Source organism: Halictus rubicundus, chromosome 7, assembly GCF_050948215.1.
Source record: "Halictus rubicundus isolate RS-2024b chromosome 7, iyHalRubi1_principal, whole genome shotgun sequence".
Lineage (NCBI taxonomy): Eukaryota > Metazoa > Arthropoda > Insecta > Hymenoptera > Halictidae > Halictus > Halictus rubicundus.
In genome coordinates this window covers 3,527,718-3,543,926 of record NC_135155.1, presented here as the reverse complement: position 1 = coordinate 3,543,926, position 16,209 = coordinate 3,527,718, and the positions used below count along the sequence as shown (strand labels likewise).

General features: G+C 40.5%; 1 protein-coding gene across 9 annotated transcripts in view; it reads left to right on the top strand.

Moving 5' to 3' along the window:
- The window catches only part of Fhos (Formin homology 2 domain containing), a 390,895-nt gene that overhangs the window by 330,431 nt on the left and 44,255 nt on the right, over positions 1-16,209 (top strand). For 8 of the 9 annotated variants that reach the window (XR_013082596.1, XR_013082595.1, XM_076791248.1 and 5 more), the window contains 2 exons: positions 9,227-9,385; positions 10,224-10,406. Coding sequence is in view for 7 of the 9 variants with exons in the window: in XM_076791248.1 (XP_076647363.1) it covers positions 9,227-9,385; positions 10,224-10,406 (342 nt within the window). In the remaining 2 variants the exon portion in view is untranslated. Of the gene's footprint in view, positions 1-9,223; positions 9,386-10,223; positions 10,407-16,209 lie in introns of those variants that run through there. The other variant, XM_076791251.1, reaches the window with a different exon arrangement.

Genomic DNA, 16,209 nt, shown 5'->3' with positions numbered 1-16,209 from the left:
CGCGGTTTCTCAAAACTCCATTGGATCGTGAGGAAGTTTAATTACTGCGAAGGAATTCCACGGGCGGAGAAAAAGGACGCCACCGCGGCCCTGTCCAATGAATCTTCGGTTTTCTTTGTTTCGGGCTCCCTCGGCGCGTCGACCACGAGGCGGGCATGTCCGACGTCGACGTTAGTCATTCCGCGGCCGCCGTTTCGTTAAACCGCGACGCGAACCAACTAGCCAGCTCTCGGGCTCTCGGGCTCTCGGGCTCCCGGCGTTGCACCGGCCCGTATCCGCCGTGAGAACCTTTTCATCGCGCAGAAATTCCACAGCTCGACCACCCGCAATCCTGAATACACAAAGCTACGTGGCTGGTTAACCGGATCGCTGGTTCGGGGCTTCGCCTGCGAGGTTAAAGGGGATGAAACGTTCAAACCTACCGGGTCAAAGAAATCATTCTCGATGGTCGCCTTTGAGCGGTACTGCGACACGCCGTTACGCCGGTTTTCAGGGTGAAAGTGACGGTGGTTGATGATGGGACTGTCCTTTCTCACGTAACCAGAAAACCAGACGCAGAAGCCAAGTTTCTGTGTGCACAAAATAATCTCCTGTTAAAGTTCGACAATAATTCTATTTTCTGACAACCGACATTTCCTCTGGAACTTTTTGTAGTCAAAGATCGGGAAAGGGAATCAAATTTTATAGGGTTAAAAAATTGAATGAATTTATAATTTTTTTAAATTTTCAGACTGATACTTTCCTTTAATTAAATGTTATAACTGCGGATTTTATGCATGTACGACACAAATGAATAGGTGCAATTTAAATCAGTAGACAGATTAAAAATATGTTATGTGTCAGCTTATTAAAATCATTGACTAAAGAGAAAAATGTTTACTTGGCTCCTCTTGCTTGTAATTGAAGCAAACTATTTTTATTTTGCATAAAGGACCGCAGTCTAGCTGTAACGTGCAATTAGGGCATGATTATAATGAAATCATCGCAGAATTTTGCAAAATACTTGCTTTTACCGGTTGTCTGCCTGGAATCATCTTGTAAGAATTTCTTGTTGCATTTTATTATTTGAAATGTTGTGCAACCTGGTCAGACCAGTAATTAACAAACGTTTACCGCGACGTCCGACCCTCTTCCAATAACAAGCTAGTAATTATTGTCTCGTTAGCGGGCAGTCGAGGATCAGCCGCTGGTTTCCCCAGAGATGTTTTGTAAACAAAGTGTTCTGCGGCCGCAGGGTAGACTGTCGAATGTACAAGTGTCAAATCTGCGTAGAATAGGGTCCCGTAAGTCTCATTAAATATACAATGTGAACCAACTAACGCGTTCATTCGAAATTATTCTGTTCTTAATGAACAGAATTGTGCAAGTGATCAAATTCGAGATGATAGGATTGCATTCTTCCTTTGTTAGTCGGATTTTATGAAAGTTTTCAAGATCACTATCTACTTTCTAGTGTCAGATGTGTGAAACGTTTATTTTATCACTGCGCAGAACAAGACTTTATCTATATAAAAATTAAGTAATTGACGTTTACCTGTCAAAAAAGCTGAAAATCGCACCTCTTGACACACGTATAACTTCTGAAGTAGTGATCGCCTAAGATGGAAATTTAGATTTCCGACATTTTCCCGTCAAAATCTACAGGATTAAATAAAAAAAAAGTTAAAAACTTTTGGTTTCCTAATGTAAAGTTAAGTTTAACCGAGTAATAGAGTGAACCTTTGATAACGTTTGCATCGCACAATCGTAAATATAATAAACAATTCTCAACTCATTTCTTTCTCCGCCAGCTTATCGATTAATGACCGACGATATATCGAATCTCGACATATAAACGAACCTACAACTTTTTCATGTTGTTCGAACAAATCAATTTTAATTGACATGAAACAAGAGATTAATTCAAGGTGATCACGTTAGGCGGTTCACCCTACGAACTGCTCCTGCCTTTTCTTTTTCAACCCATCTTTGCTACCTGTCCGGATGATAATGGCAAGAATTAACAGCACAACGCACCTCGCTGTTTTTTTTCCTTTGCACGGGAAAATTACAGAACAAGGACTGGCTGCTCGAATTAACATACGAGACGCATCAACGCGTTCGTCGATCCATTAAATCCATCGACTATTTTATTCGATTATGCACGCTTAACTGTCCTCTGAAATATTCTAACAATGCCCGCCTCGATTTTTATTTAAACTTCAAACTTTAATGACAAACTGTCTCGCCATCTTCCATTGATCCTAATTTTATTTTCAAATGGCTTTTAGTTCTCTGTAAATTTTAATTATAATCAAACGATTCCCCCTTTTTCGATCGCTTCAATCCAATTGCTCCTATCGCATCTACAAAATTGATCTCTGCCCCATTCAAGCTACTTTTATAATTTGCTAAATGGAAGTCCACGTTTGCTTGAAAAGTCGACAGTCTGAATGCAGGCCGTAGATTAATTAATGCAATAATGTTGGAAAAGTTACTGAATATTAAAGTTTTAAGTTCCGTGATCCTAAATACATAGTAAAATAAATATACAGTTTATCGTGGTCTGAAAGTGATTCAACTCTGTGTTTTAGGTGACTATTAAACATTCCAGGAGCTCGATTATCCGAACTGACGATATCTGAATTCCCCATTATCCGAATAGATTAAGTTCAATCTAGAGATTCATTTATAACAGGATTTAGCCTAGCACTGTAACAAGACAACTGTTCTATCAGTACGGATAATAGAGATTCTATAAAGTATCGTGAATTAAACATGTAAATGTGTCATGTAAATCAGAAGAACATTATTTTTCATAAAAAGGAATCATTCGAAACAAAAATTTTTACACAGAATTGTCTCACCGATACGTTTCGTTTTTGTAATTCGGTAAGGGTAGTTTTCTACCGTGGTAAAAATTAATATCGTTAAATGGAATTATGCGGATCAGGAAATCCTCGGAACAAATCCGCTTGTAACAGACAGCAACGATAGGAACGATCGTCGACGTTTCCGAGGAAATTCGCCGCTGCGCGAGGCCTTGGGGCGGGTGTTATAAGGCAAAGTGTTAATCCGTCGTCGAGGACCATACGAAGATTCCGTTAATACCACTTACAAACGTGTAAACGCTAAAGCTGTCGCTCGAACAGGGATGATAGGGCCAGGAAGCGTGTTAAGGCTTGGGTCTGTCGATGCCTTTGACACGGATTACGCGTTTAATCCGAGCCCGTTAGCGGGTGGGGGTTGCCTGGCCCCCTTAAACCGCTTTGCCCTTAAACGGTTCTATTTTCGATTGCGTATAGAATAACAGAGCGACTCGCGTCACTTCTCCGTGTCCCGTTGAATCCCGAGAGCTTTCGCGTTCGCGCGTCTTCCGCCGGCGAGGGTGCAAACGTTTGTCGAGGCTTAGGAGGATAAAAATCCCGTTGCTCGTTTTCGCCCTCGCGTTTCCCTTTACCTTCATCTTCCCCGCGGGAATCCGTCGATTCCGTGTTTATCGCTGAACGAATGTTGCTTAGGCGCGAAAATAATTGCAAGTTACACTGGGTTACAGTGGGACACTGGTCACGACTTTTCGGACGCTTCTCGATGCTTCAGACTTTGCGATATTTAACCTATCTTCAAATTCTGGAAAGTGAACAATAACGCATTGAAATATTCCTCGGAGTCGGTACGAGGTGCAGACGTCGCCTCTGAAGGGTTAACATTCACCTGGCCGATTGTTTGCGTATCGTCAAGGGGCCACGACGAAGTTGAAGTTTCTCGGCTTTGGAGGAATTCTAAAGCGGAAGAGCATCCGTTCTCCTTCCGCTGGCGGTAGTAGAATGGAAAATATTACGCTGTTGGTCAGCTACGAATGTCAACGAGCTCAAAGGATTTGCGTTCCCCCACCCTCCCCAACCCCTGTTTTCGCCTCTTCTTCCTTCCCGTCCTCGTTGTTGTCTGGCCCCCTTTGCGTCCGGTGGTTCAGCGATGAGCTCCTCGAGTGTAAAGAGAAGACTTTGTCGCCGTACAGTTGGCAACGTTTCTTACGTATTATTTTCGCGCATTTGCCGGTCACGAGGTTTTTTAGTCGGATGCCCTTCCACGGGGGAGCAATTAGGAAAACGGGCAGCGGCTCGGCTTGTGAAGTATACATGAAAGGAATTGTTTGACGCGAAAACAAGCGCAGTTCCGATTGCGTCGAGCTCCTGACAAAAAGAATGTACAATTTTTCAGTTGAACAGCGAGAGAGGGCAAGAATTAGTTTTTTATTGGTAGAGGAGACGGTAGGAATATGACCACCCATCCTATTTTTTAATCTAGAAATTCTCAGAATTAGTATTACAAATTTTACAGTTTTTAAAATGAAGGAAAATCCAGCCTAGTAGAAAGTCGGGTAGAAGCATCAATAATCATGTATAAAACAACTACAGTTACAGAGGACATTTTATTTTATTTTGCAATAATAACACACATAAATACTGCTACGACCAGTCTTACTAAAATTGTCAAAGGGGGAAAGAAATTCTTAAATGACTCTTGTTTCGTGCAGCATGAGCAGAAAATAATTATTTTGCATAAAAATCCATGGTCTGCTTATTAGCATTTGTGTATATAGCGTCGGGATTGTACTGTAGTAAAACGACACGTGAAATAGGAATCTGTGGTATAAAGCTATCATAAATCATACTGATTAAGTGGTGCGACTTGGAAACTTCTGTTTAATACATTCTGTGCCGTTGCATCTGCGTGTCGCGTACGCGGTTAGACGTCGCATTGATTCTCATTAGCGTCACCGTCACAGATACATCACGCTGACGATTTGTCATTCCGCGGCTGCGTATGAATAATTAACACCGGAAAACTGGAATACATAGTCGAACGAAAAAATTCACCTCGTTAAAACTTTTGGTCCCTCCTAATTGGGTTGACAGACATTTTTTACATTTGTAGTACCTATAAAGCTCCATATCTGCAAAATTTCATTCGCTAAATTCATTCTGAAAGGAAATAAAATTTGCATTAATTCTAGGAGTGGAAACGGGTTGAAATTGCCCCATTCAGATTTCCGTGCTACGCTTACTGAAAAGCAACGTCACATTCAGCAACATTACTGAAATATTACTAGTAATATTTCCACAACATCAGTAGTAATATTTCTTTGTATTGTAGCAATTTATCGTGTTAGCGATACAACCTTCAAGTGACCTGCAAGTAACCTTGACTTCTAAAATTAAAATTAACACTCCATATCACCATTTTTCTCGAATTTAATCAAGTATGCAACGTAAAACGAGTTGTAAGTCTAATTTCTCATATCAATTTATTTGAATCACAGCGGCGGAGTTATATTTTTTTCCTTTAATTTTATGTTATATATCTCAATTTTCACTAACAGGGACCGATTCTGAGCAGTCTAAACGAAGGTACAAAATAAACATAATTTTTCTTTCGTCGTGCAGAACATTATCGGCGACGAAGCAGCTCTAATTACAGCAGCCGCGAGGGGTTAAAAAGATATTGTAGAACTGGCAGGGGAAAGACGTTCAATATTTGCAACGCGAAATCTGCGGAGGCAGTCGACGCGCTAACGCGACGCTGCCGTTCTCGCGTGCGAACGATCGCCTCGATAAAAAATCGAAATCGAAATCGAATCACGTTCACCAGCGGACGGCGGCGCGGCGCGTCATATCGCACGGGCATTAATTCCTCGGCGGTCGCGATATCGGCTTCTCGTTTCTCGGCCACGCGTTTTTCCTACCGCGTTTTCCATCAGGGAAAACCGTAGGAAAATTTTTCATCGTTCCCATAGCCGACCGCGTTCAAAGATTCCGCTTGAACGGGTCTCGGCCTGTCGTTAATTACTCCCGTAATTACATGCCGGTTTTATCTCCCCTCTCTTGCCGCGACCCGACTTGTCTCGAGCCAATAGCGACCAACTTTGACGCGACTCTTGACAAATTCTCTTGACGAACCATTTATTTCTAACCAATCGAAATACTCGATTGGCCAATAAATAATTTTTCATTGAGCATTCAATGTTCTTTCGAGACGCAATGTCAAACGTTACACATTACTGACTGCGGATTTTATACATTTGTGACAATTGCAATTTCGAAGAGTAGATAAATGAAATTAGTTGAAGAGTGTCAGTGCATTTCTAAGAACCAAAGATTTTAAAGTAATGTTGCAATCGATTAATTGCGAGAGCCACGGATTAATTTCTACAGCTAATACAACGTCGCCTTTTCGTACCAGCTTTCTATCCTTTTATACTGTGCTTCTTCTATACTATCTCTCTTTCTCTCTCTCTCTCTTTCCTCCTTATAGCTCTTCTTCCTTCTCGCTGTTCATTCTTTGAACTTCTAGATTCAGGCCGGGGTCCGGTAATAATTAGTGCTGGCTAAAGAGTCCGACGAGACTTCCTCGAGATAGAGAGAGAGCGAGAGAGACGATGAGAAAGAGATCGGATGCGAAGGGGATGAAAGAGAGACGGCGTGAATCGAGAAAAATTATGGAACACCCGACGGCTTCACAGGGAAAAGAGAACGAGCGAATAATGCCGGGAAGGCTCTCTGGCACGTTCTTAGTTGTTTCTCCCGGTTTTTCTTCTTTCGTTTTGGTTTATTGTGAATTTAATGAAGCTCGATGGGCCCGGAATTTGCTCTGTAAATATTGGTTATAAATATTGACTGCCTTGTGCGATTTATTCCGTCTTGGAGACAGAACCGAGCGAGATTTGACTGCAGCGTTCTCTCGAGTAATGAAGTCAATGCGTGCGAGAGCTGGTTAAAAACGATTTTTCAAAAACGATTTTTCACGTTCCAGGACATTTTCGTATAACGATAATTATTCGACTACAAATTTTATGCATTTATACTTGTACAGAATGATTAAGCGTCGTGGACACCACAAGAGAAATTGTTTATCCTCTCGTTTTATTTCCAAATCGATTACTCTTTTATCCCGGCCCCTTTCAATTAATCCATAAAAATTTGTATTTACGCATGCGTCCGCAGTCTGGTAATTATGTATGCCAGTTAGAGCCGAACAAATATAATTAGCATAATTACAATTATCGTTAATGAGGGATTATTGCGGATCGTTAACCGGGAAGGGCACTGTTGCATTATTTATCCACTCGGGGTTGAAAAACTTTTTTCATGCGGAGCACTTGTTAAAACTTCGTTTATGGGATCTCGGCGTGCGGTTCTTGTAATAACTTCATTATTTTCTATCAATGTTTCGCTGAAACTGCCGCTCAACTTTTGTACGATTCCTACAACAAAATTTAACACGTTCGACATATATTTATTATTGTTATTCTTCATAAAATGTTCGTTGTGGAAAAATTGTGAGAACAATGAATATTTGAGAATTACGCTGAACGCTCGTGCATTTTCACTTTTAACTTATTATTATATAATTCTTCCTTTATTTTTAATAACCCTTCCTTTGTTATATTAATTACCGATAAATTGACTCGTATGATATTAAATGTATACCCCGAGATTTCTATTTTGAAATTGTCAGCATTTCGACGAATTCGAATGATCGAGAAGTTCGCAGAAGATCCTTCGAAATTTAATTAGAAATTCAGCGACGGGAGGGTAGTTAATTGCAAATGTCGCAGACAATAGTTCGCGTTCGCAGGTTGTTCTGAATCTTCGCATCGGATTATGGTAAAACCGTTCCACACGAACGATCGCAATCGCGGCATAATATTACCGGTTCCGTTAGCTTTAATGAAGTAACTTTAACAATAACACTTGGTAAATTAATATGCGTCTGCAACTACATATAACGATATCCCGTGATTACGATCGCGAATAATAATACGGCGGATAGCGGTTGGGTGGTTGGTCATGGTGGTTTAATGCAATACGACTAATCTTCTCTTGTATTATTTGCAATATTCTTGGTGCTCGCACGAAAAATGAACGAAATGGCATGCAATGGAATTTTACAGGAGGTGAGTCCTAATTTCTTAACTTCACTTAACGCCGGTTTTCTCTAATCCCGCATCAACCTGCCGAATTGTTCTTCTTCTCTCACTTTCCTGCACGTTAATTAATCAGCCTCGAAAAAATGTCCGAAAACATCGATTTCGATAATGAAAAGAAACGCGTCTCTTGATTACGGACGTCATTATAGAATTCCCAACGGGACGAACGCATTTTTAATTAGTACTCCGCGACGTATTGAAAACCGCGTTCGAAGCTTGCAAAGGCTCCCGCGAAATAAAAATTTTGATATCAATCGACGCGTTTCTACATTGTTCTACGCGGACCGAGCTTACCTGTTTGTTATTTTACAATCCTTTCACGCTCTACGCTCGGCTAGCCTATTTTCATTTCTGCGTGTGTAATTGAACTCTGCCGTCGGATCGCATGTTATTATTATTATAACCGATCGCATTTTCCATCGTAGCTTGCACCTCTGTTCCTTGTATCGCTGGCGGCAACATCGTAGTGTCGGCCATTATGTTGTACACGGTTCGTTTCCGGCCACCCTAATTTCGTTCCAGCGATAGTAATGTTACCCTCCGCTGATTGATCCGCAGAAACAACGGATACATTACCATCGCGCTCCTATCTCTCCGCATTTTCGTTCTACATCCCTTTCGGATCAAATATTTCACGTGCACTTGGTTGTTCAACGTACAGAGTGGCCTGGAAAAGTCAATGGAACATTACTGCCTCGTGCGAAAACTCGAAAAGTTTATTTTCCAAATCGGGTCTTCGCTTCAGAGATGATGGCAGTTGAAATTGTCAAGTTTTGATTTCAGAAATCAACTCCTCAATTACTAATCTCTCGAAAACGGAGCCTTGACTCGCGAAATAAAGGGATGTGCGGGTACCCGAAATTTCGGGTTCGGGTCGGGTCGAGATCTCGAAAGTTTGCCGATCCCAAAAATTTTTAATCGGTATCACGCTATTCCATAACCTTCCAATCTAATGTCGCATTTCAATTTTTCGGATACCCGCACACATCCCTAATGAGGGCCTTTTAGATTATTAAATATGTGTGTCAGAAATGTATTTTTTGGACACCCTGTATAATTTCACGCAGACCGACGTGTATTTCGTTTGAAAACCACTCGTGCACGGTGTTGGTACTGAGTTTAGTTCACGGTTTTGAGTGTTGCAGCGTAATTAAACAAAACACGAGAATAGATTGAAACGGACATGTTATTAAGTTGGTCCTCGCCGTTGTATCCGATGTCGGCCATTAACAGTCTCGTTTTTTATTCGCCGAGTAGAAGCAGCAAGAGATGAACAAGAACAAGGAGATCATCGTACTGGACCATAAGCGATCGAACGCCATTAACATCGGGATGACCAAGCTGCCGCCGCCGAGATCGATTAAAACCGCCATCTTGAAGATGGACGCCACTATTATGAACCGGGAGGGTATCGAGGTGAGAACCATCTTTCTCTTTTTATTAGACTCCGAAGACACGTTGTTCAACATTTCTTTTGTAGACAGAAGTCCCACGGTCTACTTGTTACGTTGTTGAACTTTTTCATAAATATGGCATTGTTCTTGAGAATTCATGGTTATTCATTGATATAGCAGAGTATGAGAAACAATAGAATGCGCTTAAAATATAAATAATTAGTGTGACAGTAGATTTACTACACGCGAATATTCTGGGACTGAGTACATGTTTTTCTATACAAAATATTGCGACTGAGAAATTATCGACCTTTGAACTCGTATCACTTCGTGTAAAAAATTCTTACAATTGTGTATCTTACAGTTATGTGAATCTTCTGTCTGCGCTAATTTTAACGGAGTGAGAAGATACCTTCGATTTTCTCTATTTTAAATTTAACGAATTTTCAATTCATATCCGCAATATCCACGTCGTTGAGCGTCGTCAAGATCGTCCTTTTGTCGAGGACTATCGATTAATAACAAATAATAACACTACGTCGAGCTTCTGAAGCGTCGAACAGACCTTTCTGACACTTCTCTCTTCCTGTTCCTTGTGTTTCTCCCCGGAAGCAAGTACGAGTACTCGTCACGATCCCAATTTCGTTCGAATCCTCTGACCGGGAGCTCTAGCAGCGAGCGGCAGTCACGATCCTTGGTTCACAAATCGGGTCCCCTAATTCAGTTGAAACGCACATCCGTTCTGTTCGTGTTTTCTCTGATTTCTCTAATTTTCGTGTTCGCTTCTGTTCTTCGTTCGCTCCTTCTCCTTCTCCCATTGGCTCTCTCTCTCTCTCTCCCTCTCACGTCCCGCACGACAGAAACTATTGACGATGCTGCCAACCGAGGAGGAGAGGTCGAGGATACAAGAGGCGCAGGCCGCCAATCCTGACCTACCTTTGGGATCGGCCGAGCAGTTTCTTCTAACTTTGGCCTCCATCTCGGAGTTGCCTGCCAGATTGAAACTTTGGGCGTTCAAGTTGGACTTCGAGAATTCGGAGAAGGTAAGCAGCCGCCGCAAAATATTGATAACCTGGAGCGCGACTCGTTGTGTCGCAAGTCAGCCGATCGTACGTCCATATAACAGAGAACGGGGTAACGGCGGTCACTTAAGCGATGACCATGACAAACTGAAAATATCGGGTGAAATAAACTTCGATTGTTAATACACATTTGTAAGTAGTGAAATTTACGAAAATAATCTGATTAAAAGCGAGAGTAACCTGATCAACGATTATAAGTAGACTGAGAATTTCATAAAGCAGCGTGACGCAGCACTGTGAATATTTATACACTCGAGCACATATTCTCTGTTATCTCACCAATATTTTCCACGAACTGAACGAAAAATATTCACTCCGAGTCTGACTCGATATCATTACGGAAGGGGTTAACGTTGATTCGCCAGCTTCTTGAAGTCAGTCGTTAAAAAATTCTACCGTTCGTGATTTAGTGCATCTGATAACAGTTCAAGAGTTGCAGTAATGTCGCTGCGAAATTTTTAACGATCCACAGCCCCGACTTGGCACCTGGTTATTACCAGCTTTTTCTGCATTCCAAACAATGGCTTGCAGCGCACAGCTTTCGAAGGAATTGGAGAACGACGTTATCAGATGGTTGAAGTCGCAATTACGCAGTATAATTCAGTATTTCGTCAGACATAAAATCCCATAAAATACAAGTTTTCGTATTTAGGAGAATTTACCGAATTATTTGCGACACAACTTATATAGTTGCTAAACTAGCTGTATATACATACATACCTGTATATACGTACAGGGTGAGGCACCAGAAACAGGCCACCTGAATAACTCGGCTGCTATTGGTGTTAAGAAGAAATGCATCAGATGGAACTTGCTTGGTTTCAAGGGGGCATTAATCGGATGTTAGTAGCTTTTTTCTAGGCGGACGCGTAAAGGACATATGAAGGTCAACTTCATTTTTTTAATTGGAATGTCCCATTTTTTACACCATAGATCGATGGAGTATTAAGGTCTGAGTATAAAAGCGTCGACCTTCATATGTCCTAAAGCTAATAGTTAACGAGATATTATGCAAAGAAGAAAGAAAATTATTTCGATAATATCTCGTTAACTATTAGATTTCGGACATATGGAGGTCAATACAGTTTTACTCAGAATTCGATAGTCTATTGATTCATGATACAGAAAGTAGGTCTTTCCATTTCAAAAAATCAAGGTGACCTTGAAATCCCCTCTATGCCTTCACCCATGCAGAGAATGTGTAGTGGGAATGTGTGAGTGTGTATTATACAAGGTGGGACAATAACTATGTCCACATGAATATCTTGGTTATTTCAAACAATACGAGAAAATGTTACGTACAGAAGTTGTAGGGTTTAAGAATCTACATAATATGGTGTAAATGATATTCTTGCAAGTGGATGCGTAGAGAAGATATAGAGGTCACCTTTGTTTTTTTAAATGGAATGTCCAAATTTTTATGCTCGATTTCAATAGATTGGCGTATTCCGAGTATAAAAGTACTAGTGTATTCGTCCTAAAACTTACCGTTGCTGAGATATTTCACTGTTTTCATGAAGAATGTTCGAAATGTCGGCCGTCTGCAGCGATGCAACGTTGTAGTCTTTGAACTGTTGCGTCTCTTACACGTCTTATTGTTGGAGCGTCTATTGTAGCACACGCTGCGATAATTCGTTGCTTCATATCTTCCGGAATTGTTGGTGCATTTCGATACACAATATTTTTCAATGTTCCCCACAAGAAAAAATCTAGGGCTGTTAAATATAGACTTCGTGCTGGCCAGCAAATAGTGCCACCGCGTTCTATGCATCGATTTGGCAACATTTCATTAAGTGTACTTCTCACCCTTCGAGCGTAGTGTGTTGGACATCCATCGTGCTGATACCACATTGTCTGACGAACGCTTAATAACACGTTTTATAATAACTTTGGCAATGTATTTCTTAAGAACGTATCATATTTTTGACCAGTAAAAGTGCCGTCAATGAAATAAGGCCCAATTATTTGTTGCCCTATGATTCCGCATCACACATTAATGGACCAGCGTCGTTGATGGTCAATTTCTTGTAGCCAGTGAGGATTTTGTACTGACCAATAATGCGTGTTATGTAAATTAACACGCCCAGTGCTGGTAAGTAGCTTCATCGGTAAATAGTATTAAAGAGAAAAAAAGTGGATTGATTTGTAGCTGCTCTTGAGACCATCCACAAAATCTAACATGATTTTCATAATCCAGTCATGTAATTTCTGGTGAAGGCTAATGTGGCACGGATGATATTTGTGACAAGTGAGAATTCGTGATGCACCACTTTTGCTGACTTCAGATTCGCGCTGAATCTGACGTACACTGATATGAGGATTATGATGTACCATTGCAACAACATTAATTTCATTATCTTCATCACTACATACATGCCTTTCACGATTCATCTTACGAATAGTGAGGCTTCTAGTTTCTTTCAATTTTTTACACAATCTTTCAAAAATCTTGTGTGAGGGCATATGCAAATTTCGAGCCACAACTGCGTTTCTCTTACATTCTCCATAAATTAGAAGCATCTCTAATTGTTCTTCGAGTCACCTATTGACTATCTAATGTTCACTAACTGAGAAACTGACTGACACTGGGAGACGTCAAAGCCTACCAATGTTTACATTTGACGTAGCGAGCATATCCTTGAATACGTTCCGTAATGAAAGTAATAGAGTGGAAACAGTCAAATATCTCAGCAACGATATACAGGGTGGCCCACATAACTCTGAACACCTCAATATCTCGTAAACTGTGCCATCGATTTTAAAGTTCTTAGTCTTAAATTGCATGGAACTGAAGGGCCTTTCTGACTACATAAACGTGAAGTGGCCTCCCTTCCCCTTTAACGGGGGAGGGGAGGTACCTTTGTAATTTTAAATGGAACCCCCTATAAAATGTTACATATTTAGATTATACAGGAAAAAACAAGTCAATTTTGTCTGAACCTTTTTTTTGTCAGATACTTCCATGGGGAGATATAACAGTTTGAAGTTTCGAGTTGTAGGCACTTGAAGCGCTCGGAAATAGCGTTATGGAATTATACGCACTTGAGTCCTTTGCTTATTCATGAAGAAACACAAACAATAATATTTACAATTCTTGAGTTTGACTCACTTATCTATGAAAACGTTTTCAGTTTAGAGCTGTTATTCAAGCAGAAACATTGTGATTATGGCTACTTTTGACACAGAAGTGAATATGTTATTAACGTTAGGTGAATGCCAAAAAAATTATCGGCGTGCAGCAGTGGTTTTTTGAACGTTATGGGATCAAAAAATGTCATGCAACATTTCATAATTTAGAAAAGCGGCTTAGTAAAGCTGTCACTAATGAAAATAATAGTGCCAATATTCTTGCTGCAATTACATTAAATCCTCATATTAGTCAACGTACACTTGCACAAACATCACATATTAGTCCTTCATCAATTCAACGAATTTTGAAACGGCAAAAGTATCATCCATATCACATGGTTTTATCACAAGAGCTTTCGATAGCAGATTACGATCACCGCGTAAGATTTTGTGAGTGGCTGCAGGGTGTTGTGGAAAACGTCTTTTTGTGCAAAATACTTTTTTCCGATGAGGCCACTTTTATGAATTCAGGGCATGTAAATAGACATAATCTGCATTATTGGGCCGTGGAAAACCCAAATTGGATGCGATGTGTTCCCTTTCAACATCGATGGTCTTTAAATGTTTGGTGTGGCCTAATAGGAGATTTTGTGATTGGACCTTATTTTTTTCAAGAAACTGTAACATCTGCAAGTTATTGTGATTTCTTAAAAAATCATTTGCCTGCGCTTTTGGAAGATGTGCCACTGCACGTTAAAAGAGAAATGTGGTTCCAACAAGACGGCGCTCCTCCACATTTTGCAATCATCACCAGGCAATTTTTGAACGAAAAATTTGGGAACAAATGGATAGGTCGTGGGGGACCTCGTCAATGGCCTCCTCGATCCTCCGATCTAACACCATTAGATTTTTTCTTATGGGGATATGTAAAGGACAAAGTTATGTTTGAACCACCGACGACGAAAGAGGATATGAAACAAAGAATACGTGACGCTTGAGCTTCAGTGACGCCCGAAATGTTAAAAAATGTTAGAACAACTTTGATGTTTCGAGTAAATAAATGTTTACAAGCCCGTGGTGGACATTTTGAACATTTAATTTAAAGTACATTTTATTTCTTCACGAATAAGCAAAGGACTCAAGCGCGTATAATTCCATAACGCTATTTCCGAGCGCTTCAAGTACCTACAACTCGAAACTTCAAACTGTTATATCTCATCATGGAAGTATCTGACAAAAAAATGTTTCAGACAAAATTGATTTGTTTTTTCCGGTAGAATCTAAATATGTAACATTTTATAGGGGGTTCGATTTAAAATTACAAAGGTACCTCCCCTCCCCCATTAAAGGGGAAGGGAGGCCACTTCACGTTTATGTAGTCAGAAAGGCCCTTCAGTTCCATGCAATTTAAGACTAAGAACTTTAAAATCGATGGCATAGTTTTCGAGATATTGAGCTGTTCAGAGTTATGTGGGCCACCCTGTATATTCAGAATACGCCAATTCGTAATTGTATTGTATTCGTTCTATCGTAATCGAGCATAAAAAATTGTACATTCCATTGAAAAAAAACATATTATGTAGATTCTGAAACCCTACTGTAAATTCTGGAACTTCTGTAAGTAACATTTTCTCGTATTGTTTGAAATAACCAAGATATTCAAGTGGACAGAGCTCGTGGGTCACACTGTATATATATATTTTCTGAAATGACTTTTTCCCAGCTAGATTGCTTATTTGTCCCGCTGTGCGACGGTGAAAACCGTTGGATATCCCGGTCAAAGTGTTTCACACCCTCCAGCCAGGCGCCAGTTCTTCGAGACGCAGTTGATGCACGTCCCGTTCTAAAAGCACGATCGCGTATCGGTATTCGCCGTGTTCACGGCGAAGAAATCGCGCGATTATGCGAGGAACGTTCACCCGCGACTTCCTTCCCCGCATACCTGGCGTTTTTCCTCGTCGCAGCCGAGGACTATCTCCGTGGAATTCGAGACGAGATTCGTGAGAAATAACGGGCCAATTCGATCGCTATTACGCGCGCATTCGTATTCGACGTTGCTTAATAGAATTTGCATCCGGAATGACATGCAGCTTCTCGTGTAACGTTGCATTTACGGCGCGTCGCCGTTCCCGCTAACGATTGGACAGACTACGTAATGAAAACGAAAGAAAGCTTTCGTTTCCAAATTCTTTCCGTTCTCCGCTCGTAAACCTGTCGATAAACTCCGCCTCGCCTCGCCAATCGAAAAGAATTTTAATATTCGGTTATTAAATTTATGGGAGCGCGCGCTCTCCGCTTTTCAAACTGGCTTTCCGTGCTTAAGCAATGCACAGGGTCGGTAAAAATTCATTATTGTGTTATTGACAATGATGGCATTGTATAGGAGACATGTTTATAAAAAAAATTAATTTATGTGGAAGTAACATGGTTCTAACTGCTTGACACTTGTATGGAAACATTTTTTCCCGAACATTTGGAAATAGTGATTTAAAACTGATATTGGGTGTATATACTACCATACAAATTTTTACTGCAATTTCTCTATATTCATTGTGGAATGCAATATGGACTGCAATCTCTCCGTATTCATTGTTAGTGAAATTTCAATGATATTGTGTGGCTCTTAAACTTGTAACCACCTAAGGAACATGTAGAACTAAAAAAAAACAATCGTAATTTCTACCAATTGCAATTT